The sequence below is a fragment of the Simochromis diagramma genome, unplaced genomic scaffold, assembly GCF_900408965.1.
Source record: "Simochromis diagramma unplaced genomic scaffold, fSimDia1.1 OVJJ01000304.1, whole genome shotgun sequence".
Classification (NCBI taxonomy): domain Eukaryota; kingdom Metazoa; phylum Chordata; class Actinopteri; order Cichliformes; family Cichlidae; genus Simochromis; species Simochromis diagramma.
In genome coordinates this window covers 17,899,121-17,926,596 of record NW_024387030.1, presented here as the reverse complement: position 1 = coordinate 17,926,596, position 27,476 = coordinate 17,899,121, and the positions used below count along the sequence as shown (strand labels likewise).

The 27,476-nt window shown below is 40.6% G+C and overlaps 1 protein-coding gene across 5 annotated transcripts in view; it reads left to right on the top strand.

The window, feature by feature from the left end:
• The window catches only part of larp1b (La ribonucleoprotein 1B), a 28,215-nt gene extending 1,108 nt beyond the window's left edge, over positions 1-27,107 (top strand). The window contains exons 2-20 of one of the 5 annotated variants that reach the window (XM_040041837.1): positions 2,024-2,085; positions 3,494-3,550; positions 5,824-6,049; positions 7,914-8,087; positions 8,804-8,929; positions 9,085-9,253; positions 11,059-11,203; positions 11,517-11,694; positions 12,460-12,647; positions 12,949-13,023; positions 13,495-13,854; positions 17,781-17,892; positions 18,129-18,298; positions 18,668-18,774; positions 19,701-19,861; positions 20,016-20,160; positions 20,897-21,006; positions 23,349-23,476; positions 23,785-27,107. In XM_040041837.1, coding sequence (XP_039897771.1) covers positions 2,024-2,085; positions 3,494-3,550; positions 5,824-6,049; positions 7,914-8,087; positions 8,804-8,929; positions 9,085-9,253; positions 11,059-11,203; positions 11,517-11,694; positions 12,460-12,647; positions 12,949-13,023; positions 13,495-13,854; positions 17,781-17,892; positions 18,129-18,298; positions 18,668-18,774; positions 19,701-19,861; positions 20,016-20,160; positions 20,897-21,006; positions 23,349-23,476; positions 23,785-24,057 — 2,966 coding nt within the window. In that variant the 3' untranslated portion in view covers positions 24,058-27,107. Of the gene's footprint in view, positions 1-2,023; positions 2,086-3,493; positions 3,551-5,823; positions 6,050-7,913; positions 8,088-8,803; positions 8,930-9,084; positions 9,254-11,058; positions 11,204-11,516; positions 11,695-12,459; positions 12,648-12,948; positions 13,024-13,494; positions 13,855-17,777; positions 17,893-18,128; positions 18,299-18,667; positions 18,775-19,700; positions 19,862-20,015; positions 20,161-20,896; positions 21,007-23,348; positions 23,477-23,784 lie in introns of all 5 variants that reach the window. The other 4 variants (XM_040041835.1, XM_040041834.1, XM_040041839.1 and 1 more) reach the window with 4 other exon arrangements.
• Positions 27,108-27,476: the final 369 nt, after the last annotated feature.

Below are 27,476 nucleotides of genomic sequence, written 5' to 3'. Positions count from 1 at the left end.
GCTCCGTAGCACCACGTGTTGATTGCTGACAACTGCTACTTCTTTTAGCCACCACCAGCTAACTCTCGTGCTGCTTTCCCCCTCTTGATCGAGGGTCAGAGCTGGTGTCTGTGAAGTGAAAGCACACGAAAACCTGAATGTGGGACGTAATCATTCTTAATGTCGCGCATACATGCTTGACACTGTAAAAACAAACAAATAAATAAGTAAGCGCCAAGACAGCCTGGCTAACTGTTCCTGCTGCTCTACAGCACGTTTTGCATGTCCAATGGCCTGGCTGTCTGCAGTTCCTCCCACCGGCCAGCCAGCTCCTCACTGTCACTAGTAAAAGTATCAGAATAAAGTGGCTGAACAGGTGATAAGATAAAACGGGACAGGGTTGTAATCTAATGATTGTATTTAATTTTTGAAACAATCGAACAATTATGAGTGATACCAGTATCACTGGTATTGTTTTAGTAAAAAAGAAATTGACTTAATAAGTCACTTGAGCCAAGTCTGGAAATCATTGATAAGCTTCAAGTATTTTTGATATTAAAAAATAATAGATAAAAAAAAGTGAGGTTTGCAAATGGAGCTACATTTAATTTGTCAATTGATTAAAAAAAATCTAAACATTCCTTCATTCCTATTCATTTCAAAGTGACACAAATGGGTCATTTTTTGTGTCATGAATTTTTTTGCCTGATTGCTGATCATTTCTTAAAATCTATTTCGTATTTATTATTTAATTTACTCATGTAATGTGGCAACCATAACAAGTACACATAACTGTACACAGCACAGGGCACACAAAAACAATGAGAAGAAAGAAAACCCATACTCAGGCAAAATACAGAATCAAATAACACCCTAAAAATGCACAGAAGAGTTTAAGCTTTATAAGACAGTGATCTTTTTGTGCATTTAAAGCTACAGCTAAAAGGCATTTAGTTGACGAATAACAATACTGAAGTAGCAGGCCACTGATGGTACACATAAGGTTTAACTGATTCCTCTTAGTGTTAGTAATAAATTAACCTGAAGACATCAACTTTGATGCTGAAAGCTTGTATTAAAAATGGGTGTGGGTGGGGGTAGTAAAGCTTAAGATATTTGGAGGTTTAGAAGGTAGGAAAAGTTTAGTTGAAAGAAGCCATCAAGGCGTTGTGGGGTATGTAGGGTTCATGGCCGGCAATGAGGAGTAAAATTAAACACAAGTCTGTCTGTAATCTGTTTTCTAGCTCTGCTTCTGTTAATCAGATATCACAACTGAATGCATTACCTTTCTATCTATAACATACAATCAGTTGATCATTTCAGTATCAACAGTTCATTTGATTGACTCATGAGGCTGCTGATTGGTCACTGAGTGATTGCATTTATTTTATCGTACTCGTGACAGTCGACTCTGAAATACAGCTTTCTTGAGTTCAGACCGTTCAGCTAAATTTGAGTTGTGAATGTGTGTCAGAGCGCAGAGCAACCAGGAGGGAGCTATATTTTAAGCGCACGACTCTTGCAAGACCACAGGCATCATTTTACAGCGTCACTGTACAACCAGTCTCGTGGGTGGATGTCTGAAGGCTCATTCAGGCATACACCCATTCATATGGAAGCCTCGTCCCTGTTTCTCTTATCAATCTGACCATCCACTGTCGAGCTGATAGGAGCTGTCAGGCTGCAGTGGGCCACTCCCAGGACACAGCAGCCTGCAGAGACGCAGCCACATACCGCTGGTGCTGCCTGTGCACAAAACACCCTCAACAAGTCGTGTCACTTAGTCCGTTGGGGGGAGCACATTTATTCTTTCTGTACTGACAGAAATATCCGATGGTGTTCAAACACAGCAGAGCAGCGCATGCAAGAGTAGATAACTTGACTTTTTAACTGCAGTGTTGAGCAACCTTTCTCAATCGGAAACTTCCTCAAAGCTCTTCTTAAATTCAGAGAGTTGAAAAGGACTGAACCCCTTTGGATCTAGCCCTGTCCTGTCTCTCAAACATAATGACCTCACTCTCGGTTATTGATTGTGTATCCGCAGATCAGCAAAATGCTCCGAAAGTCGTCCGCGCCACCAAGCCCAGAACGAGAAAAATCAGCAAGGTAATCCTTTTTTTTTTACGTTTCTATCCTTTTCTTTAATGTCCATAGTTGCTCACATCTTACTAATTATTTCCACAGCAAAGTAACCACAAAGTGTTGTTGAATGTCTCGGCTAATATAAAGAGTGATGTTTTTGCTTGTAGTCTTTTCTTCCTGGCAAATAAACCACTATAAAATGATTACATGTTCACATTGCGTTGCCTGTGGATTTTCGTAGGTACTGACATTTAGAATGGGAAATAACCATCTGCTGATAGCCTGACCGTTAGCCGGTTTAAGCTGCTGACCTGTGGTTTTTGTTTGCTTTTCCAACCAGTTTTCCCACTGCAGTTACTTGAAGTTCACATTTAGAAGGGATTTAGATTATATGAAGATAATATCATATATAAAATGGTCATGTTTATTGACCAAAAAAAATACATATTATGATTGTTAAGCAGGGGAAGCGTTTAGTAGTGCATCCGCCCAGTGGATCTTTAATTCCACTGAGGATTGATACACTGTGTTTTTAATACCCAGTTTATGTGCTTAAAGTGTGACATACTATCTTATCTAGTCATGCTTTTGCCACATATTGTGGGCTTTTATGTAACCTGGGGAATTATAATGCAACCTGCAGACCTTTCCTCATCAGGGTCATAGTCACAGTTCTACAGGACCCCATATTATCATTACTACACAGTTACTGAATGTTGTCTGGTAGTCATGCACATAATAAGCAAACTGATGTTAAATACATCGAATCACCGAGCCTGGTCCCTTCATATGTGTTTAGAAAAATGTAACAAGTAGTTTCATAACTTTAAATAGTATTTCTCGCACGCTCGGTTTCTGTGTTCACCACTCTTTACATATGAATAGAGTTCTGTGTTTTGTTTTTGCTCTGCTTATGATCTGTTACCTCTAATGACTGCTACTCCTTTTGTCGTATCGTGTCTGAAAAACAATAATTTGGGATGAACTGGAACAGAAGCTTTTTCGGTCAGTACTCATGCATTAGAGCAGGGGTTGTTTAAAAGCCTGAATCCCTTTAGGATAAAGTTAGTTGACTTTCTGTTTGATGCGCTTCATATCGTAGAATGGCTATGGTTAGAGAAATCAGCATTTGAGTTTGTGTTTATTTTTTCTGCCCACCATACTCATCACTTCTGGAGTGTGTACCCTTTGTCTGCCTAACCTTGATCCCATATCAGTTTCCCCAAATTTATGGAATTTTCAGCAGTGGAAATTGACTCACTATGTTTATCACGGTTGTTTGCAGTTTTTCCCCGCACACACAGAGCACTGACCCCCTTTTTCTCTATGCTGGGCACTTCAGTGCTACCTGCTCACCCAAAAAGCAAATGAAAACATTCCTGATCATTATATCATCCTTTGAAACCTGACAGTCTTTCTTCCTCTTTCACAGTCAAGTGACTTCAGTGACATCACTAACTGGCCTACGCCTGGAGAACTGGCCAAAGAGGTATGATATGTGTGAATGCAACTTCTTTTACAAGCAATGAAAGCTTGTTTTCTGGTGCTTCTACTAGCCGCGTCAAAGATGGATTTATTTTTCTAATTTCTGCTCACTAGGTGGAGCGCTAGAAGCATTCTGAAGTGTTCAGGGTGTAGCTTTGCAGAGGGCTGGTGCAGGTTTTTAAAAAGGGGCTGTCTTATAAAATGTAAAAAGGTATTCTGGTTTTGATCTCACATGGTCAGATGTGTGATGGTGGGGATTATTTAGAACCTGATAAAGCTGAAACAGGTCTTCAGCTGACTGTGAAAATTTTTAAACTCACCTCAGGTTTAGAGCTGGGCGATATGAGATTTTTTCATATCACGATATGTTTTTTTCATTTCAGACGATAACGATATCTATCACGATATAAGCCAAATAACTATATTTGTAAGATTTAAATGTGCCGTTGCTCACAAGTAAAATGTGAAATAATCAGCAGCTTGTTTTTATTTAAATATTTATTTCCCATAATAAGTTCATCCATTAAGCGGACGCGAATGGATGGATGAAGTTCAACAGGGTAGATGTACTTAAGGAACATGAGACTTTTTCAGATAAATAAAGGCAAATATTGCAAACTACACAAAAGGCAGCCGCTAAAGTGTTTAAGTTTCAAAATAGAACAAACGAAACAGACTAAATTGTCAATTCCACTTAGAAACAAAATATTAATTCTAAAAATAAATCTTAGTTTGTTTTATAGAAGAACAGACAAAACTTTGTCAATATCAAATAAACTGAGAACTAAAAGGAAATTCTCAATCTCTCCTTGTTGTATAGCTTAGCTTTTCAAACAGTTTTAACAGTTACTTTAGTCTGACAAAAGCCGAATGACGAATTAGCGCTTCCAGTCAGAGACTGAGGCTACGTCCACACGTACACGGGTATTTTTGAAAACGGAGATTTTCCGTTTTCGTTTTAAAAAATAATCCCGTCCACACATAAAAGCAGAAATGAAGGAAAACGCTGCTATGAACATGCCAAAGCAGCAGGTGGCGCTAGATTCCTAACCGTGCAGAAATGTTGGCCAATCAGAAGTCTAGAAGCCTCGGTGGGAAAAAGTAAACAAAGCTGGGGCATAGAAGCAGAACCGAGTCGTATGTGTGGAGGGACAGTAACTGTGTGTATATGTAAGCATTTAAACACTGCAGAGAGTAGAATTAACAGTACTGTAGAAATTCATTTCACCGAAACAATAACGTGGCGCACAGTGTGACGCATGCACCAGTTTATTGTATTTCCAGACTTGCTTTCGGCACAATTTACAGTGCACGCTACTCTGTTTTTTGTCAGACTTGAAATAGCCGAAATACCTTCACACTACGGAACTTCTCTGGCTCTTCCGTTCGACAATCTCTCCGGCATTGAAACCATCATCTGTTTTCTCTTCGGTAACCTTCGGTCACGCTCGGTTGATTTTTCTAGTCGGCACACTCATTTCCTCCATTACCCGGGCGGCACGGCGGCTGGCTGCTTCCCAAACAAATACACATGTGCGGCTTGGCACTTGTGCTGTACGTAACAAGTCACGCGACGTGACGCTGCGGCTGTGATTGGTTCGGCTCTGCGCTACTTAATTTGGATTGGCTGACCTTTTTTTTTTTTTTTTTTTTTTTTTTTTTTTTAAGAGGACAAGAGCGGCGAGGTCTATCGCGATAGTTTAATTTCTCTATCGAGTAAAAGTTATATCGCGATACATATCGTTATCGTTCTATCGCCCAGCTCTACTCAGGTTCTTCTAACAACTACTTCAGGTTTTGTAAGGTACAGGCGACAGCGGTGAAAATATAACTAACTAAAGGGACTCTAGATTTTTCCTTTTCCTCAATCTCTGCTGATTCTCCAGCACTTAATCTTCAGTATAGTTCAAGATCTGATGAATTCAGAAAACTTAAAAATATCAGGAAATATTTAAAAATCTTCAAATGTAAAGTTTGATTAACTGGAGAAGCACCTGATGTGTTTTTCATCACGAAGAATATTTAAGTTATTAAAAATGTTGTCATTGTCACAGTGTTGGAAATGAGGTGCTTGTTTCTGCCAGTTGTGTAGTTTTTTTTTTAAGCCTTAAGATTAAACTTGATCTGCATCTAAAATAATGCATTGTATATTTTCTTACTTGTGCAAAGAATTCAAGTCCACAGAGCAGGAAACATAGTAGTAAAAGCCCACAAAATTGAAATTGTTCTATAAAGGTGTGACTAACAGCTGGTATTTTCCCCCCTTTAAAATTTTAGCAACAACAAAATGTCCTCAACAACAATGGAAAGAAGCCTCCCTCTTTGCGCAGAGATAAGGAGAAGAAAAGAGAGCGACCGGAGAGAAAATCTGAGAGCAGCCATGATGGAGGTGAGAGCAAAGAGAACCAGGAGGCTCAGGTGGAGCCGATGGGAGAGCTGACCAAAGACGAAGAGTCAAAAGCAGGACAGGACGCCAAGAGTGCCAACCTGAGGAAGAGAGGAGGTATGGGAGAGCAAGTCGTTGATGAGATGAAGCTTTGTCTCTCTCTCTTTCTCTCTCTCTTAAATGGTTTGGATAAGGCTAATGACAGCGGCTACAATCCTGATTGATTCTGATTCACACACATTTCATCACCGTCTTGTGAAGTTATTCATCTCCAGAATGTGGTTTTTTTTCATACAGATGTTTCTTGAGTTCCAAATTTGGAGATGCATATTTTTCACTCGACTGTGATGATTTGTATTTTTTAGCATGTCTGTAACTGTATTAACTGTGATTGCTGGCTGGTGAAGACTGGTGCATGCTCTGCTGTGATTATCTTACGTGTTTCTCTTCCAATGATCCACTCCTACATTGTAAACATCACAGGCACCAATCTTTGTGGAAGCCATTCAGAGATAAGCACCTTCATTAACTCCTCGATGTCTAAACTAGAAGCGAAAAGTTTTGTTTCTAAATAAAAGAAAAGACATTTTTAAACTATGTTTTGACCTAATATAGCGTTTAAATCAGCTGCCAAACTTTAATAATTTAAAATTTGAAGTGTAGTGTAGGAGTGAACATTAAACAAAATGCCTGAATCACATTGTTAATAAGAACTTTACAAGACTATGTAGAAGTAATTGACACAAATGTTCTATAGAGATGCAAAAAGCTGCTAAATGAAGCAACAAAATCTCAGACCTAGAGACAAACCAGTGACTGTGTGGCAACCACCAGTTGCAAGGGAAACAGTTTTTCCCCCATCCAGTTGACAAGAGCTTGCTGGAGATTGATGACAGTTGCCATTGTTGTGAAATCGATTTGCTAAAGCACCAGTCACACAGGCCTAGAGACCAAATACCTACTCCATGAACAGCTATAGTTGAAATTTCTCTAAAATCCTAAACTTTATAATTTCTTGCATGCACATAATCTGCAAGAGTTGTTCTTCATATTGGATGATTGATAACCACCGGTCACAAGGGAATAATGTGGATTCTCCGATCCAATGGTGAGTGGTCCTTGGAGTTTCCTGGCAGTCACTAGGTCAAATCGGTTAACACCCTAATAACACCCAAAACCTAACTCTGATTACTTTGATCAGTAGTCCATAGTTTGCATGCTGGTCTGTAAAAACTCGCTAACCCATCAGTAGTAAAATTTGAAAAAGTGCAACGCAAATCAGAAACAGAAAACCTCGTCGAAGCTGTGCCTTTTGAACCCTGTTGGTTGAAGCACTGAGGCGCAACTTAAACTCTGAAGGCAAACGCTCTCTGTTCCCGGTTTGTGTTGCACTTTTGTGTTCCACAGTTAGAAAGTAATTGGCAGGTGGGGATCATACTTTCTGCGTCTGCGTGTCCGCTACAGTTTACTTGAGTCCCAGTAACCTAAATGTCATTATCAGGCAGTCAGTGTGACGGTCTGTGTGGATGGGCTATGCCTGCCTGGTTTTTTGGGGGGTTTTTGCAACCACACGTACTTGGAGAATTGACATTACAGCCACAACGTCACAACTGGACACGACTAGTCTCTAGGCCTGTGTGACTGAGGCATTATTCACTGAAGCTACAGCGTCTCACATCCAAAATGGCAAACAAGTTAATGTCACATGGTTTGCAGTTATGTGGCTACAAAACCTGAATACAGAGCATTAGTACAAAAACCCTAGAAGCTATGGGTACATGAGAATAAAGACTTTTAAGTCCTTTATTTGCTAAACAAACCTGGAATATGATTAAGTAGTCATTCATTGCTATGATGAAAGGTTTACGCTGCAGTTTTAGTCACCATGCAGCTTTATTTCTGGATTTGATCTTTTTTATTTCCCCCCCCCCCTTGGACCAAAACTCTACAAGCTTTGTTTTCGGTGTGCAATCATCGTTAGGTAACAAACGTAAGTGGGTTTCTCTGCCGCTGGAGGAAGTGTCCCGGGATGATGATGCCAAGACGCCCGGCAGGGGCCCAGCACGCTCAGACACAGAGCCCATCGATGACTCATCTGACCTCACGTCGCCTAATCAAACGCTCCATAATAACAGGGCGCATGATAGCACCAGGAGTAAGTGGCCACGAGCTCACTGTTTACTGTTCACGCCTTCAGTCTTTTTCTTTCTTCCTCTCTTCGCTGGGCTGGCTTTGCTCTTTATTTCTCTGGTATCTTTTTAACATTTGCTCAGCAAGCTGCCATCTGTCTTTAGTGTCCACATGGCTTTTTTCCTACTGCATGGCTCAATGAAAGCATGACTTTTTTTTTTAATTTGGCGAATATCTTGCATCAGATGGATGATTTAAAGCTTCTTTGACATTTATTCTCATACAAATTGCCAACAAAACCAAATGTTTGTAATTTTTCCTGCAAATAAAAACAAATATTTCAAACCTTCAAAGGTTTCAGATCTCTGCAACGAGAACAGGCTGCTGCTGCTTGTCATAAAGCTGTTGAGCTAACTGGATGTTGGTGGACATTTTTATGTTTTTATTATCTGTGCTGACAGTAGTCCTTCTAGTTTAGATGATCTGGCTGTTATTAGGGTTTATTTACAACTTGTTTTTATATTGAAGCTTTAGACAGTTACAAAATATTATTGATTACAATCCTTTAAATTTACTTACAGACGAGTACGATTTAAATAAAAAAGCAGTTTACTTACTTTGAGTTTCTTGTTCAACTCAACTTCTTAGTAGTTTTAAATCGAAAAGTTTAATAATGCCCTTCAGCGGTACATGGAAGAAGTTGTAGGCTTTGATCATGAGTGTATGTTTTCCTGTTCATAGGTTGGCGAAGAGAGCCGCGGGACTATGGCGACGATGCTACAAGCATTCGGAGCGACGGTGGGAGTGTTCGTGGAGGAATACGAGGAAGAGGGAAGGGACGTGGACGCGGAAGAGGTCGTGGGCGAGGTGCAGACTAGTGTTTTTCATTCATTGCCACACATAAATTGGAAGCAGAATCATCAGCAATGCAATTTCTGTCAAAGACAAGAAAATCCAGCTTTTTGAAGTGTTCTCTCTCCTTGATATGCCATTATTTGTTCCTTCTGTTCTTTTGTTTTTAGGACGATATGAATACCCGCTCAACTTTGGAGACTCTCAGTCATCTGATGGTTCTGCTCAGGCCCCCGCAGAGTTTGGCACCAACATGGTTTACTACTACAATGATGGCAACAAATTCCAGATGTACACGGTGGATGAAAAGCTTCTTAAGGAATACATCAAACGGCAAATGTAAGAATTTAATACCTGGAAAAAATATTGTCCTATCTTATGGAGGCTCTTATTACTTTTTACTATTAATAGCTCGATGTTCCAGCTTCATGAAGCATACTTCAAATTAAAAAAAAAAAATTGGTTATTTTAAGCAATGACATATTTTTTTCCGGATTAAGTAGAAGGTTGTAAAAATCAGGTCATTTTGTAGTTTGCATTTCTCAAACAAATACCAGAGCAGGTCCAAATATGCAGCACAATCCATTCGCCAATTTTAGCACCCCAACCTGAGACATGTTAGTTGAACTAATAGTATTCCTTCAAGATGGGAATGCAACATGGAGTGTGGCAAAAGATGTTTGCTGCCTCTAAAATTTGGAACAGCTACAAACAAAATGGGTAGGTTACATGAGGAACACGCATGGGTAGATCATAGTGAAATCCAAAGCATCAGGACGGAAAACGCAGAAAAATGCACAACAACAAAAAAATGGATAGAAATACGAGGCAGTGTTTGTGGCAGAACTGAAAGGAATGTGCTGAACGAAACGGAAAAGCCAAAAAGAAAACCAGTGCAAGCACCTAAACGGAAGAAAACAATATGACAGGAGGTTTAACGAGAATGAACTGTGGACGATGGGACGAAAGTGATGATCTGCTGCTGAGATGATGCTAAACTTCTGTCTGCTGCTGTTCCAGTGAAACGCATCCAGATGATTGAAGAAAATATTCCATACAGATACATTTTCCTTTTCAGTTTGTCTCTCTTTATATGAATAATCACATTTTCATAGTCAGTAATGACATTTAGGCACCGTTAAAGCTAAATTTCCTGTTCTTCCTTCCCTTGTGTAACATAGTAAGTGAAGTGTTTTCTGATTTTGTTGTTCTCTTATTTCCTCAAAACATTTCCTCGAGTATCCTTTTAAAAGTCACTCAGTTTAAGACCATAAATTCATTAAGGTCTGTCTTTATTTCTGTAGTGCATTTTTCATACCAGTGTAATCAAAAATAACGTCTGAAAGAGATGAGATAGAAACGGCTATAGAAGAGGGGTGAGGATGTCTCAGTACATGTATGATAGGCAGTGATCTGGGTTCAGGGTGGCCTGCAGGGGGCAGTGTCCACTGCTTGTCTGCCTGACACTTTTGGCCTCATTGCTGTTCAGACTGGAGGGTGAGGTGAAATGCTAAATATAGTCTGAGTGATTTGAAGGGGACAGGAGATGAATTATACCCAGGAGTGACCGGGGAAAAAACTGTTAGAGGGTGAGAAGGGGAGGAAGAAGGGGTGAGGGAGGATAGAGAGGCCACTCTTGTCTTCTCCTTTCTCATCTCACTCAGCGTTATTCAGGCTGCTCACTCAGCCGACGTTACTCTGGCTGCTTGCCGCCCGCAGGGTGGGCACTAAAGTGTGCCATGGTGATTTCAAATAGTGTGACAGGCAGTCAGCAGGGAGCTCTTCCAGTCTAGATATGGTGCTAAAGTCAGACTATGTCTTTTTTTTGGTAAGGATTATAAAAGAAATTATGATTTCTTAATATATATTTTTTTATACTTCTTTGTATTGGTGACTTACAGGTTTCTACCTCAATACTAGACTGAAATGTTTCTGTAACACAGAGTATTGTAAATTCTTTGGGAATAGTTCCTGATTCCTGAAATCAATGGAGCCTCAGGGACACAGGCACAAATTTGCCAGCTTCACTATAATACTTCAAAATGGGCAATCTGCTCCTTTACGGATCTCCTTTATGGACTGTTAAACAACTTTGTTTCGTTTGTGCTGGTGATTAAATGTATTATGTTGTCCTTCCTTTTCAGTGAGTACTACTTTAGCCTCCACAATCTGGAGCGAGACTTCTTCCTGAGGAGAAAAATGGACGCGCAGGGTTTCCTCCCCATCTCCCTCATCGCCAGCTTCCACAGAGTGCAGGCCCTCACCACTGACGTCAGCCTCATCATTGAGGTAGCATCACATCATCAGTGTAAATGCTGCGTGTGCTCAGGCTGTAAAGCTTGTTTCTTGTCACATCAGTGTTTGTTTTGTCGGTTAGTTTTTAACTTCTAATCGTGCTAAGTTTGACATTTGTAGAGATGGTAGCAGTGAAGGACTATGAGAAGTCATGGAGTGCTACTTTTCATGACAAATGAAATGTTTTAAAAATAAGTGTGTGTGTAATTATTTATTTTTTATCAATGCTAAACTAAAAGTTCTTATATTCTTAACTACATGCCTTGACTTTAATGCTTGGCTCTGGTATCTATCTTGCATTTTGAAGGCTCTGAAGAGCAGCACAGAGGTGGAGCTGGTTGATGAAAGGATCCGCTGTAAAACGGACCCTGAGCGTTGGCCGATTCCCACCCCTACCACCGTTGGTTCCCCTCGCACCGACTTCTCCCAGCTCATTAACTGTCCTGAGTTTGTTCCTCGACAGACCCTCAATGCCACAAACTCCGGTCAGTATCCTAATGATATCCTCTCAGCAAATCTCATGATGTAGATGCATAATGTGTATCCAAAACCCCATATATATAGAATGTTAGCGCTTTGGGCTGTCGTGTCCCTTTGCTATACAAAAATTAAGTTCTATTTAAAGAGCACCGCTAAGCGGCCCCTTTGACACTGGGTGAACTATGAACACACAGTTTATTTTGACTCGGTTTTCGCCAACCTACTGCCCCAAATATTCAGTTGAGCAGCAAATGTGGATTAAACGCAGCTGGAAGGCACCACAAACATGACATTGCTGGAACATTTTACTAAATGAGCCTACATATTTGGGAGCAATGGCTGCAGAAGCACAAAATCACAGTGGATAGAGAGACAGTAGACAGACTGGCTTTGAAATCATGAGATTTGTTGACGGTGTAAAAAAAGGATCATCTGCATGCTTGAATGATTAATTCAGTCTAATTATTTTTATTTTATTTTTCCATGCTAAATTAAACATCCATATTTATGATTTTTTTTTTTTTTTTTAAATTTAATAATTAAGATGATGCTGTCTGGAAGTCATAAAAACTGGATTTGATGGACACTTTGTAAACAAGCTGACAAAGCTGCCATTAGTCATCAAAAACAGTTCAGTTTCTCTAACATCAGTTATTGTTGAGTTGTTGGTATTGAGATTAAACGCACGGTTTTATGTTGCGTTGAGCTTTTTGGTTTTTTACTCTGTACAAGGTTGACTGAGTGTCTGTGTTATGTGTCGGGGTTTTCAGCTTCATCACCTGTGAAGGCGGCTCCTCCTGATCCCGTGCAGCCTCAGGACTCCCCTGACCCTGGCTCCTCCAGCCAGGAATCTCTACCGGCCACAGATGACTCCAAAGATGCCCTCGCCCCCAAGCCCGACCCTGACGCTTGGATCCAGGTTGAGAAACGTCATAGGCAGCCCTCTGCAAAAGCAAAGGTAGTGAGTGCACAAAGGTGAAACGGGCCACTCCCCTCATGCCTGGGGTTGCTTTAATTTTGAGTATGTTATTATGGTAACTGGTAGAAATTATGGCCATAACAATCAGAACTAGAAGGGCACACGCATGCTTCACTCCTTCATCAGGTTTCATTAAATTAAAAGTTTTCAAACATATTTTCCATCTTTCATCCCTTCCATTGTCTCTCATTTGTTACTACGTCATAATGCTTGTCTTCTCCTTTCCTCTGTGTTTACTGTCAACACCTTTCGCCCATCTCCTCCATCTTTTTCCTGGCAGTATGTCAGTGATGAAGTGTGCATTGCCGGCTCTTCTCTCTCCACATCGCTCCAGCCTCACTGCCTTTCCTCTGCAGTTGAGTATTTCCTCCAGCACTCACTCATCCAAGCTTGTCCTCTGCCATTTCTTCCATGTGCTTCTTTTTTACTTAAATATTGCATGTCTGTTTCTTTACTTCACAAATGAACTCGATAGGGGATTAGTTATACCGTGTTACAGCTAAGTCCTTCACAAAGTTATAATTCTGATTTTATGCTTTAGAGAGACGGTGGCGATGAACCTTGTGGTTGTTTTTGGAGTGTGCAGTGGGTGATGCTGATGAACCGAATTGGATTATTCACAGATGTATTTCTGTTATTTATTATAACATTAATAATAGAAATGCGTGTAAGAAACATTGTATTAATGATGGATCAGTATAACTCTGGACTGTTTGTTGGACTGTAATTGGATGGCTTAATCACATTTATTATGTGTTTACACCTCGTTTCCAGCAGGTCTTGTCTGTTCCTTTGTTAATGGCTGTGTATTCACTGTGTTGTCTAGGGGGATAGTAAAACGCCTCCTCCCAGCCAGCAGCCTCCTCCACAGGCAGAGCCCGACCAGGAGGAGCTGGACTTCATGTTCGATGAGGAAATGGAGCAGATGGCGGCCAGGAAGAACAAGTTCACAGACTGTTTAGATGAGGACGACTCGGACTATGAGCTGGATGACCAGGATGTGAACAAGATCCTCATCGTCACCCAGACTCCACCCTACATCCGTAAGCATCCTGGTGGGGATCGGACAGGTAACCATGAGTCCCGAGCTAAAATTACTGCCGACCTGGCCAAAGCCATCAACGACGGGCTGTACTACTACGAACAGGACCTGTGGAAGGGGGAGGAGCCAATCGAGTGCATCAAGGTAAGATGAATGTGAAAATCATACTGTACGCGTTACGTTAATGGTGGATTTTAAAGTCTTAAAGGCTAGACTGTAATACACTCGTATAGCATCAGTGAGCGCTGTATATTTTATCAATTTTAAAAGTTTATAGATGACTGAAATACCACACCAAATACTCAAACTCCCTTTTTTAAAAAAAATCAAAATAAAGTCATTATCTTCTAGAAGATGATGTATGGATCAAATATAGGGAAAATTATTTTTACCTGCTGGACATACAGACGGCCTTTATTTTTAGATCAGTACGCAGCCTTTTCTGCTTGGAACTGACAGCTAATAAAAAAGTCTTACACTCATCATGTAGCGTGTTGGAGCAGGTCTGCCAGAGAGCGGTTAAAAAAAAAAACTGCACTGACACTAGAAAAGAAACACCCAGTACAGACGTGCACATACAGCACACAGCGTGGCAAATCATGCCTGAACAAACCAGCCTTTGCATCTCGCTGCTATTCACAGAATATTGCTCAAGTTTCGTATGTGTTTGCATATTTCAGTTCTAACGTAACATCCATGGAAACATTGACTCTAACTTGATTTTAGACGTTGAAACTGCTTTGCAGTTATTAGGCAATACTCTGGATCATGCTAAGTTAGCTGTCTCATTATCATTCCAGGATTTGTGCTAAGCCTGTTTTGGTGTTGCATGGATGAATTCTTCTGAATTTCTCTGGTGTAGTGGGCTTTATATGGTGATCACATTTAAACTTTATAGTCTGAAATTATTTAGACTTAACACTCGAGTCCAAAAGGTCTAATTGGACTTTGTAATGAGGTTGTTACCAAAACTGAGAATTAATTAAATAAGAACTTTAATTGTAATATTTACAAATTTTAAAGGGTAAGAAAACCTGGTGTGCATCAAGCCATCACCATCCCATCCAGTTATTCAGTCACCATCGCTGTCACAATGTTTGATGGCTTGGAATTCGACATATTTATGCATTATTGAAGGCTATCCAAGTGCGCCCACCCTGCTCTGTGGAATAGGAGGGTCTTTGAGAAGTTAATACAGATCAGGCTATACTACGTATGCACACCCAGTGGGTAGAAACGATAGACTCAGCAAACCTGGAGCCCAGACTTCTTTGATATAAACTGTTAGGTAGTTGGAGCAAAAATACCCCGAAAGGCACAAACAACTGTGTCAGCATCCTTCTGTTAACTTCCAGCCTTTATATTTTTTAAATAGGTGAGGAGTTGTCAAAGAAGAAATAAGTGTTTTTATTGGTCCAAAGTGCTGACTTAGAAAGTCACCATAAACGTTTGTATTATCAGCGAATCCTCCGTTTCCGCCAGATTTGATTTTGAAGAATTTATCCAGGAGAGTTTTCTTGTGTTTCCACAGCTCACAAGTCCTGCTTTAACTTTTGCGTTTTATGCATTGTGTTCTAATTCTAGCAGTTATAACAGTGTTATAGCCACACCTGACATATGGCACAATATACATGTACCATATTGTTCTTTTAAATTGTGTTTTAAATTGTATTGTGATCAGACCACTGATATGGAAATCACTAACAAATTAACTAGATGACACAGCAGACTGCCACATGATGGATCAGAAATCTAATGCTGGGCTGAAAAATGAGTCTGTGTATGTTTGCATTGTAACCATTTGACCAGGGTCCTTAAAACCACACAAAGCACTCTGCTATGGTTGCATTAGGGCTCATATCTCATAACCATTACTGTCTGCACCACCTCTTCAGTGATGATCATTGTGAAGTTGCATTGTCTTACATTTCTTTCTTATACAGCAGGAAACACAATTGCACATACTAGAGTGGATATATAGACGGTATATGATTGAATGATGCTGCGGAGCATTGGGGTAGCCCTTGGTTGCTTTCAACTGTAGGTTTCCTTTAAAGCGTAAGCACTACTGGCACTCATGCCACTTTGACATGAAGACATTGTGACAGAGCTGTTAAACCTCACACCGTGCAGAGGAGGGACAAAAATAAATGCACCATTTACTGTCCACTATACAAGCCTCCAGACTACAGTTGCTTCCAGAGCTCAGCGACCTCCTTTTCTGCTGCCTCTTCTGTGGATACAGTGCATGTACAAACTCTTGACTATAGGTCACACAGCATTATGCAAGCCTTACATTAGAACAGAACTATAGCACAGCACCAGTGTATATTCAGGTTTTACAACACTACAGCATCGTATAATGTTGATGGCCAAACGTCAGTAGCAGGTCACCATAAATCACATCATCAGTTTAAATCACTTTGATCCCATTGATCAGCATAGATGATGTAACCTTCAGTTACATGGAAGTGGATCAGTAGGTGAAAAGAAACTTTTATGGATTCAGAACAGAAATGTCTGCTTGTTTTTTACCAGCATATGAAGGGTGTTCTCGTAGTGGAAGAAAAAACAGAAGCAGACTTAAATCATTTGAAGATGTTTAATGTGGAAACACATTAAAAAATCTTAATTAATAGCTTAGAAGTGCGATTGTTTTCTTAAATCCATATAAAATGCATGCTGGCCAAAGTAATTTAGTTTGTAATTTGCAAGAAGTAGGCTTGTTAATGTTATTTTGGTGAACTGATACATTTCTTGATAGCATGTTTTGCCTATTAAGAGACACGGCCACTTTCCTAGAGCGTAAGGGGGGTTTGAAAGGCTTATTTTATCAGGTCAACTGTTCCAAATAAATTTGAGGTGCATGTTAGAAAGTGGGTCTATGATTTGCGTGCATGCGTATGTAAAATTTGAATTAAATGAGCATTAAATTATCATTGACTTTTCTGTAATCACTTACAAGAAAAACTGATGTCAACATTTCTATTAGTGGAGAAAAGTCTCTGTAGTATTAGTAACAGGACAGAAGGAGCACGATGAGGAGTTGATGCACGGGCTGTGGAGAAGTGTTGGGTCAGAAGGTCTACAAAGGGGAACTGAAAGGAGAAAGTAGGAGTCATTAGTTGACCTTTAATACCAAACAGTTTAGAGCAGCAGGTTAAACATCAAGAACTCTCACACACTGCCACCTCATCACTGGCAGCGTCAGAGCCGTCCACAACTCACAAAGACAAAAACATATCTGTTACACTCAGCAAGAATCATTTAATCCTGCATCTGTCAACAAACTGGGGCTGTAAAATCAGAGCAGAAGTGAAAGCTTGCTGGTATAACGGTGACCAAAATGACAAATGAAGCCAACCACAAAAGCAGAATCAACTATAAGAATCTTTATTCAAGCTGCTCTGTGAAGACGTTTTCAACGGGGTCAGCTCATTCATGGGCTCAAGGGCTGGTCAATAAATAAAGCATGTGGGAAATGTTTTGCCTGAGCACACATGCACCAAGGCCACCTGCATATTTTTCTTCCCCCTCTGTCTGGTGCTGACGTGTAAAGTACAAAGTCTGCGACACATGTGCTGTGTGTCACACAGGCCTGCATGGCTGCAGCTGCTGGTGTGTGAGTGTTTTTTACCACCATAGTGAAGTGTTATCAGTTTAAACAGCCTGTAACGGCCAAATGTAGTATCTGAGGGGAAGTGCAGAAATCCTTTTATTGATTAATTTGACTTAAAATTGAGATTTGTCACTAGGAAATCAACTAAATAAGAAGATTGTTTTCAGGGCTGCAGTGAATTGCTTTGTGTTGGATCAGTAATTATATTACTTTGTTTAAGAGCTTAAAAAATATCAGCCTCCAGCTCATCTCTTATGCTTTTTGTTACCTTATCAACAGGATCATTTGTTTTATCTGTGTTCGGTTCAAAGTGCAGCATTTATTGTTGTTTTTCTGCTTGGATAAAAGATGATGATCTCAAGGCCGTGTTAAAGGAGTGTAAATGGTGATGATCAGTGGTCATCTAACTCTTCTTTTTTTCCCCTTTTGTCACATTTCTGCTCCCCAGCAGGAAGTGGAGAACTTCAAGAAGCTGAACGTCATCAGTAAAGATGAGTTCGACACTCTCACCCCCAAAGCGCCCGTTGACCCAAACCAGGAAGTCCCATCTCTTCCCATGCCAGGTGGGGTTTGTAGAGTTGTGGTGAAGCAGGTTTCATATGAGCGAGCATCTTGTGTGCTACCTTCTGCAGTTTAAACCACACCCCTCTCACACTGCGGTGCTAGTGTAGGATGTGATTTTGTTTGTATTATGGGCTTTTTTTTGTGCATTGTAGACATAAAGATGGTAGATATTCAGATAATTACCTGACAGTAAATATAAATTGATAACTTTTTGGGGGAATGATGGGCTTCTCAGCAGACAGTGGAGCAGAGTTGGCTCGTTCTGTGCCCACAACGGTCCCACAGTCGCCCAGAGCTCACCAACCCCGGACCCCCAGAACCCCTCGCACCCCCGGACGCCAGGACCCCAACAAGACACCACGTTTCTACCCCGTGATGAAGGAGACCGGCACCATCGATGGACAGGTAAGCTCTCGGTGTCCGTACATACAAGGAGTAGCAAAGCTCCTCTTTATCTGCCAGACTACAGATCAACAGATGGATTGATGTCTGTCAGCAGGCCTGCTGGTGAAACTTTTCCTTTCCCTTGTTTGTTTGTTTGTCCTCACTCTTTTTTTCACATGTGCATAACGGTAAGAGTGTGGCCACTCCTACAAATACAAACAGTGGCTGCCGGTTTTCTATTTGTGGTATCACATTGGTTTAAAAGATCAAATATGTAAATACTGAATGAATATATCATTCATGAAACATACAAAGTAAACTAAAAATGTCAGGCAGCACAGCCGCCCTGTGCCTCATTTAACCAGTGTCCTGTCCTGATGTTTGTTCCAGACGCCCAGGAAGAAGAAGACCAGCCACAGTTCGAACCCTCCCCAGGAGGCTCACATAGGCTGGGTGATGGACTCTCGCGAACACCGACCGCGCTCTGCGTCCATCAGGTCTGACTTTTTCATTTGAGTGTAATTTGGTTTTTTGCTCATTTGGCCGACGGACCAGTTAGCATCCCAGTACAAGGACCGCTGCTCCTCCTACGGTCAGAGTTGAGTCAAACGTGGGGTGGCTGTGGCTCAGGTGGTAGAGCAGATCAGCTACTGATCGGAAGGTCGGTGGTTCGATCCTTGGCTTCCCCAGTCTGCATGCCAAATATCCTTGGGCAAGTTACTAACCCCAGGTTGCCCTCCGATGCGTTCATCGGAGTATGAATGTAGTTTAGTTTGCACTTGTGTTTAGAAGTGCTTGTATGAGTGGGTGTGAATAGGTGAATGTGGCATGTTGTATAGAGCGCTTTGAGTACTCCGGGAGAGTAGAAAAGCGCTATATAAGAATCAGTCAATTTACCATTTACAATCGCCACCTGATGAGTCTCCAGGTCAAAGTCACGTTTGTTGTTTTGTGGGAACTAAATAGAGAAGTGTTTCATGAGCCGGATGAGCTGCCATGTCAGTGACATTTTCTTTGTTATGGCTGCATTGATGGTGTCTCACAGGTGACGAGCAAAAAGTAGAACCCACAAGGAGCGCTTCCTCATTTCGCCCTGCCAGTCATTCTCCATTATATGTCAAGCAGTTGTTCTGCTTGACATATAATCCTTTTTATGAAAAGAAGTTGGTGCTAATGTGATTTACACAAAGTTTTTTAAAAAAATCAACTTTTGGTGGGGAACGTTCGAGCCTAATTCCACACTTTGTTTTGGGGGTTTTGTTGTCATTGGCTCATTATCACTTCAAACAGAAATGAGACAAAAATCCTGCTTTTTGTTTTGTTAGTCTAGATTTGTTTTTGTAAGGTTTATCTAATAAACTGGCAGCTAAATGTTTCCCCGTTGCCTCTCAAACATCTTTTTTTTTCCTCCATCCTTCCACAGCAGCTCCAATGCCTCTCCATCAGAAGGAGCCCCGCTATCAGGAAGTTACGGCTGTACCCCTCAGTCATTGCCCAAATTTTGGCATCCATCCCATGAGCTGCTGAGGGACAATGGCTTCACTCAACAGGGATACCACAAGTACCGCCGACGGTGCCTTAATGGTACAGAGACCTCTAAAAACCTCCACAAATACTGCTTCTAAGTACTCCTCAGCTCTAGTACACCATCACGTACTCAAAGCTTTGAGAAAGCAAGATGAAAACAAGATGAAATGGTCACCTTCTCTGTTTCCTGTTCTTGAATTTTTCCCTTCAGAGCGAAAACGGTTGGGGATCGGCCAATCTCAGGAGATGAACACTCTGTTCAGGTTCTGGTCCTTCTTCCTCAGGGACAACTTCAACAGGAAGATGTATGAGGAGTTCAAACAGTATGCTGTAGAAGATGCCAAAGACAACTACAGGTGAGGCGGACATTTAAATCCTGAGCTCTGTGTCTGTGCCCTAGGGATAAGAAGTAAATGTCATTCATTAATGAAGCAAACAGCAAACACAGACTGCTTTGTTTGTGTCACTTATCCACAATTACAACCACACCCTAAAAAACGCCCTGAAGTGTTTTTTGTGTTTGTGTCTCACATAGTGGTGATAGTGACTCTGGAATAACAAGCCACTTCCACAGATTGAAAGACTTATTGATGTTATTCAAGAATTGGAGCGCCTGCAGGTTTAAGCAGTGTCATTGTTCGATAGCATGAGGTTAAAGGTGAACACTGCTTCTGTTGTGACTCTAGAGGGCTTTTTATACACCAGTCAAACCTAAATTCTTGTTTAAAGACGTGGGTAGCTCAGCCCTGCCTGTTGAAGTGAAAGTGCCTGTAGTGTAAGAGTGTAGCAGCCTCAATGTCTCTTCCTGCTGGAGCTCACCCTGTCTGAACCAGAAACCAGTATACTTGTCTGTCTGGTTCCTCTGACAGCTTCAATTACAGCTGTAAATAAATCACAAGAGAATGGAATCCATTGTTGTGAAATGTTGGAGATGCAACTGCTTCGCTGTCAGCGCTGCATTTTCACCCAGCCATTTTCTCACAGTGCATCATTATGTGCACACACTAACGTCTATAAGCAAGGTTTGAAGCTCGGTGATATTTGTTTGCATGTAACTCAGAGTGAAAGGAAGTGTTTGTTGTGTCCCTGCAGGTACGGATTGGAGTGTCTGTTCAGATACTACAGCTACGGTTTGGAGAAGAGATTCAGATTAGATCTCTTCAAAGACTTTCAAGAAGAGACCCTCAGAGACTTTGAGAAAGGTAATAAACATGAAATGTAAACAGGCTCTCCCAAATGTCAGCTGCTGCTTTCACTAATGTAGCAGATTCTTCTGAATAAATCCCATATTCAGTGATCGAGTGTATGAGTGTGGGAAGTTAACTCTCTGGGGTCCAGAGAGTCTTGTTTGGTATCTTTTTTTTTTTTTTCAGCACAACCTCAAATACCTGAAATTTTAGTTATTTTTTCATTTTGGCATACTATATTAGCACAATTGATCTAAATTCAGACAAAAAATTTAAAATTTAAGTAGAAAAAAGTTATTTTTTACTGTAAAACCCACAAACATGTTTAACGAATCATTTTCATAACTTGAAATGCAAATAGAAATTGTACATTTCTAAAAATTATGCACAAGTTTTGCAAACAACAAAGTTATATGGTACTATTTACCTAAAAATGCAGCCAAGGCCTCAGGCGTTTTTATATAACCATTTAAATCTATTTACAGAACAATCAGGTGTTCTACAACAAATAAGAAGACACACAAATTATTTGTGCCAGTCCAAAAAATAGTTTTTGTTAAGTATAAGACAGAGGAGAACACCACAGGCCTAAACCCTGCAGGTCTGACAGCAGGAGGTGCATCAGTCCAGTTTTCCATGTGGGAACAGCGTTTACACTGGAATCTGCCTTTAGTGGCTTTTTTGGAGCAAATGTGACATTCAGCAGTATAACTGACACACAATACAAAATAATAACTACACAACACACTAACTCTAGCCTCCAAACACGCTAAACATCACTAATGTCTCCCATATGAAAACTCGCTCTCTCTCTTTCTTTCGCTCCCCGTCCCCTTCTCCCTAAACAACCAAGTGCCACATGTTGCTATATCATTTTTTTGATTGGCTGACATTATAAACTTCAACACCAATAGGGAAGGGGTGTTTTTTCTTTTTCTTTTTTCACTCTTTTTTTCTTCCCGCTGTAAACCCCCAGCGGGTTAATAAATGCTTCATAAAAACACCAAAATTCTAAACATTCTATTAATATATTCAGTATTTACATATAATTAAATATAAAAATGCTAAAGAAGGCCAACATGTGACTTAGCTTTGGTTCACTTGACCCTCTCAGTTTAATGTGGAATTGTGTAAAGAGAAGAGGGCATTAATGTAGTTCTCTCAGTCCATTTCAACACTGACTCAGTGAAGCAAACAAACTGTGGTTGTTTTTGTTTAGACTCAACCAATCTTTATAAAACATTCTGCTACAGTACATGTGGCGTGTATTCCCTCTTACCTAACCCCTAATAGTATTTGTTATATTAATTTTATGAAAATGCAAGTAGCCGGTATTAGCAGACTAAATGAAAAGAGCTGGCTTTCAGATCAAAGTAGATCTGAGCTGTTTAAATCGGCTAGTTTGGATTCCGATTCTTGCAAGCACTCAAGATTGACTTCAGTTTTACTCAAAGACTTTTAGAGTCTTTTAGAGAGTTTTTAATTTTTAATGTGATTACAGATAAGTTTACCTGCAGCATGTTTCCAACACATTTAATGAGAGAAGCCCTTGTTTAAAAAGCTACACTGAGCGTGCAAGCATGTCTGCATACCGACAGATACAGAATGAAAATCTAAAACCTACATGCAGTCTTTACCCAACAAATATCTGATGGAACCACATAGCAAGGAGGTTAAAGACCCAACTGATATCTCACTGTTAAGTCTGTTTTTGCTCCCCCTCCATTTCCTGTGACTGCTCTACTCACAGTGTAGCAGTAAACGCTATACATAGCGTTAGAATAGGGCTCCAATTCTTAAGCCCCTTTTGCATTAGTACCTACTCAGATCGCCTCACCACAGTTCACCACAGTTTTTTAAGGGTTTTGCATTAGGTCATAGTACCTGGTACTTCTTTAGTACCTGCTCAGCCAAGCGATCCAAGCAGGAGGACTGCATGTCACCAATTGGCTGGTCAGTGGCATCATGAGAGCGCCTCGTTCATGAAACTCAAAACTGCCATTTTTCCAGCGTGGTCCTCGATTCTGATGAAAAGCCCCAGACACAGAGTATATATACAGATACATCCTTGCCTCGACGTTCACTTTTATTGTAGCACTAACGTTGCATTTAATTATGTCACAGGACACTCGGACGCATTGCTATGACAATGACCATGCACATTAGGAGGTACAAAATTGGAATGGAAAAGCAGTTAATCCAGTGGTTCCCAAACTTTTTTTTTGGCTAGGCCCCCCTTTGTTTTTCTTCTTTTGATACAAGTTGACTAGAAAAATGTCCCCTACATTTAGGCATTTGAATTTTACCTAGAATTCAACACTGAATGAAACTGCTCTTCCTTGCATTTCCCTTTCCAGGCCAGCTGTATGGACTAGAGAAGTTCTGGGCCTTTTTGAAATATTCAAAGATAAAGAACCAGCCTATTGATCCGAAGCTGCAGGAACACCTCTCGCAGTTCAAGAACTTGGAGGACTTCAGGGTGGTGGTGAGTGTCTGCTGGCTACAAGTTTGAAAGGATGCTTCATGTTATCTCCACACTAGAGTGCTCTTTACCTGCAAGTTTTATTGGTCTAAATGAATTATTAACGAAAAGAGAAGCTAGCATATCCTCATATAAAATTATTCTAACATCATTATTTCATACTGAAACACTAACAGACTCGGAGCTGCTCAGTCTGCGCCTGCAGTCATAGAACTGTATCATCTGGTCTCAGCAAAAATGAACAATTCTCGTGAGTGATCTATTGTCCCACGCGTAGTTACGCTTTGTTTTCTTGTGGTGACTCTCTGCAGCCCCCGATAGGAGACGATGGCAGCAGGAGGAGGCGTACCTCGTCCTCGGCTGGGGATGAAGGGAGGCGTCGGAGACATCCTTCCAACACTACCTCAAAGCCCGCGCAGGCCTCCAAATCCTCCAGCACTTCAGCTGAGTCTGCCTCAGCCTCCGCCGCTGCACAGACCACACCCAAAGACAAAGCCCAGAAAGCAGCAGCGACAACATCTGCACAGGGCAAGAAGACAGAAGCCAGAGCCGGGAAGAAGGAAAGTGGTGCACCAAATAAATGAAGCTCCCCTCCCGTAAGCGTGGGTTTGAAAAGAAGCAAAGTGGGGCGGCTGCAGCGCTCATTCATTTCAGAGGCAAACTGCTTGGGTGTGAAGAGAGACTGAGCGTGGTTGATCCAATTTGATTGTTTTTATCAGTGCATTTCATTTAAAAGCAAGCATAGGCAGCGAGCTTGAATGTGTTCACCTGACAGCTCATAACGTTTACAAAAATAAATGCATTCCCTGCATTTTGCCTTTTCAGATGCCAAACTATTCAACAAATACTTTGATTTCAACAATATGTAAGCCGCGCTGGTCTATATAGGGCTGTTAAACTGTGATTCTAAGTTGCCAAGATAACAGACACTGCACACAGTGTGACTAATCTGATACAGCAGGATGTCGGACGTTTTCTCATTAAGTAAAATAGTCCACATTCTGCTTTTTTAAAAGTCTTCCTAATTGATTATTTGGGATTCAGATGTGTTTAAAAATGAAAACAGTTGCAGGTTTGTTTGTTTCTTTTATTTTCTGAGGATGTAAACTTCTGTTTTTATCATGACAATCAAAGTTGAGTCTTAAAGTGCCCATATTATCATTTTATTTTGGGGGGTCTGCTAGATTAGGTTTACATGTTTTACCCCATTCTGTCCATTATTGCAGCACCGTCTGTCTGTAAGGCTCTGCTTTTAGCTCCTTTCTGTCCGGAAAAGCACAGTCTCTTGGAATTTGGCTCCATTAATGCAGTACATGTGATCATGGAGAGTTAAAGAAACAAGCGTGATCGTAACATACACCATGCTAACACTAAACCATAGACAGTATAAGAGAAGGATGCAACTTTTAGCTCTAAAGAGTGAAGCCAGTGTGGAAGTGTTTTATCTCTTTAACCCTTTAAAGCCTACTAGAAGTAACCCTTGATGCTCATGTCGGAGCCGAGTGGTTCCTATCGTATTTCATGCCTGCTTATAGAACAAGATGACTGGGTGAGCAATAGACGGTAGTGAGGTTGGTCTCTGCTTATGCAGCTACCCTCGGAGAAACCCGCAAACTATTGTAATGGTCGTCAAACCACGTCTTTATTGATATGTACTGAGGTATCAGACCTCAAATGTTGTCTTTATGAGGAAAAGAGCAAAAACTATTTGTTTTAAATAGTCACCAGGGGGCGATACCTGTGGCTGCAAAAACATATGGTCCTATAGAAGTCTAATGGAAAAGAGCCCTTGGATTTGACCAGTGAAAACACTTTCCTCAATCACCCGGTTAAAGAAATCCCAGAAGGTTGAATGTGTTCATCTGGAGGTAGCATTTTTTCTGTGGGAAAAATGTCTCATCCCTCATCCAGGATGGAGAAAGTCACTTGGATGAATGAAGATAATCAACTTTCTAGGACTTTCCTGACGAACTCACAGTGTCAGTTGTTTATTTTGGGTCATGTTGAATACAAAATTAGGTGATAAAGTTATTCACTCATTCACAAGGTGTCACCACAGCGGGTCGTTCCACATGTTTGATTTGACAGATTTTTACACCGGGTGCCGTTCCTGAAGCGACCGCAAAGAGATTTGTGTCTCCTCTCAGAATTGAAACTGAGATCTTCCACTTATTAGTTAAATGAGGTAAACCACTGTTGTAAATTTTGGTCGTGCTACGTTTCAGAAAGGAGGATTATCCAGGGTTTGCTCACTTGTAGGTGACATCACAGTGCACATAGTAATATTGCTTGCTTCATCAGGCTGTTAGTCATTCACACTCAGGTCCCCTTAGAATTCTTTTCTTCTGGCTTCCTTGATACTCTTCCACAACAATGACAAAAGAGCCACATTAAACCTGCTAAAAAGAACTGTTGCTTTTCTGGGGAGATGTTTAGCAAAGTGTAACCATACTTGTGAATGTTCAGCTCTGTCTTTCATTGGCATCAGTCTGTGTTTGTGCTGCATGGTGCTGCTGAGAGAGCTCGTACCGCTCCCACACAGGCTCTTCATCATGGAGAAATGTTTATTGTTATTGCAATTTAGAAAGGGAGTGGCTGAGATCAAATATTGTTGTGTTCATGCTATTGCCGTTTAGGGCATTGACTGTGAGCTCAGTGACTCACAAAGATGCACTAACGCCGTGCACAGTCATAACCTGTGCGTGCCTGTCCGTTAAAAGTGACCGCTACTCATGTGTGGTCACATTACGCCTGTAAGATTTTAGTCTGAGATTTTACTGAGAAGTGAAAAGGTGCTCTTTCACACATGAAGCTAACATGTTCAGATACTGTCAGATTAATGGAAACTGGGGGGGGATGGTTGACTGACTACAGCTACAAGGTGGACATTGTTACAAGTCATGGAAAAAAGCCTAGACTGTAAAAGAGGCATTTCAAGTAGTTCATCAGGAGTGAGGACTATTACAGACTAAAGTATAGAGGACAAACCAAAAAAAAAAAAAACATAATAGGGGCACTTAAAATTAGTGAAGGACTCGCACCAAAGCTGCTGCTCCATAACAATGTTTTTACTCTCTGACAGACATTGCAGCTAAACTACAATGTTTTAGTTTTTGTTTAATTTACAGCCTGCAAAAATTCATTTGGGACACTTGACGTCCCATTTTACAACCAGAAGTAGTATAATTTATTTTTATTTTTCCATGTATTTGATGGATGGAATAGTCTTAGGTAAGCATTGCAGTTCTTAATTGCTTTTTGCTATTGAATAAAATAAAAATGTTTTAAAAAAAAAAAAAAGTTTCTGCTGGAATAATGGGTGTGAGCTAGCATCATAAAACTACAGTATATTTTAGCTTGAAGTTTATATTTTGTTTGAGGCTTGGTGCTCTAGAGCACTTTAATGATTAACTTTCCTTTTATTTCACCAATGAACTTAAAATGTGTTTTAGAGCTGACTTTAACGGGGAAAAAATGTAAATACTATAAAAAATCATTTTGCCATTATTCATTTGATTTTTGAGAAGTGATTTGTTTTATTGGTAGTGTGGTGTTGAGTGTGTTTTTAGGGTAAAGCAGTGCATGTTGATGAATTGTAAAATGCAAAAAAATATAAAATACTGATTGTACAAAATTGTGTTTGTGTGATCTGTCCTACTTTATCTCTCCGACTCCCCTACCTCTATTGGGTTTGTGCTTTTTTTTTTTTTTTTCACTGCCAAGTCGCCTATCCTGATAAGCTAGTTTTTGTTGTCAAATCACAGCTCACACCTTTTAACAGCCTAAAGAAGCAATTCATACTGAAAAGTGTGTGCATGAGTTCGGGAAAAAGCAAAAACAGAACAGCTCCAAAGGAATCCAAAGACACCCTGTGACTTAACGTCAGAAAGTCCAATATTGAGGAATTGTCAGAAATCATTTCCCATGCAGTTTTGACTGCTAACAGTCATGGATTGGCCTCCCCACAGTCTGGATCTCTAGCTTATTGACTATTGACATACAG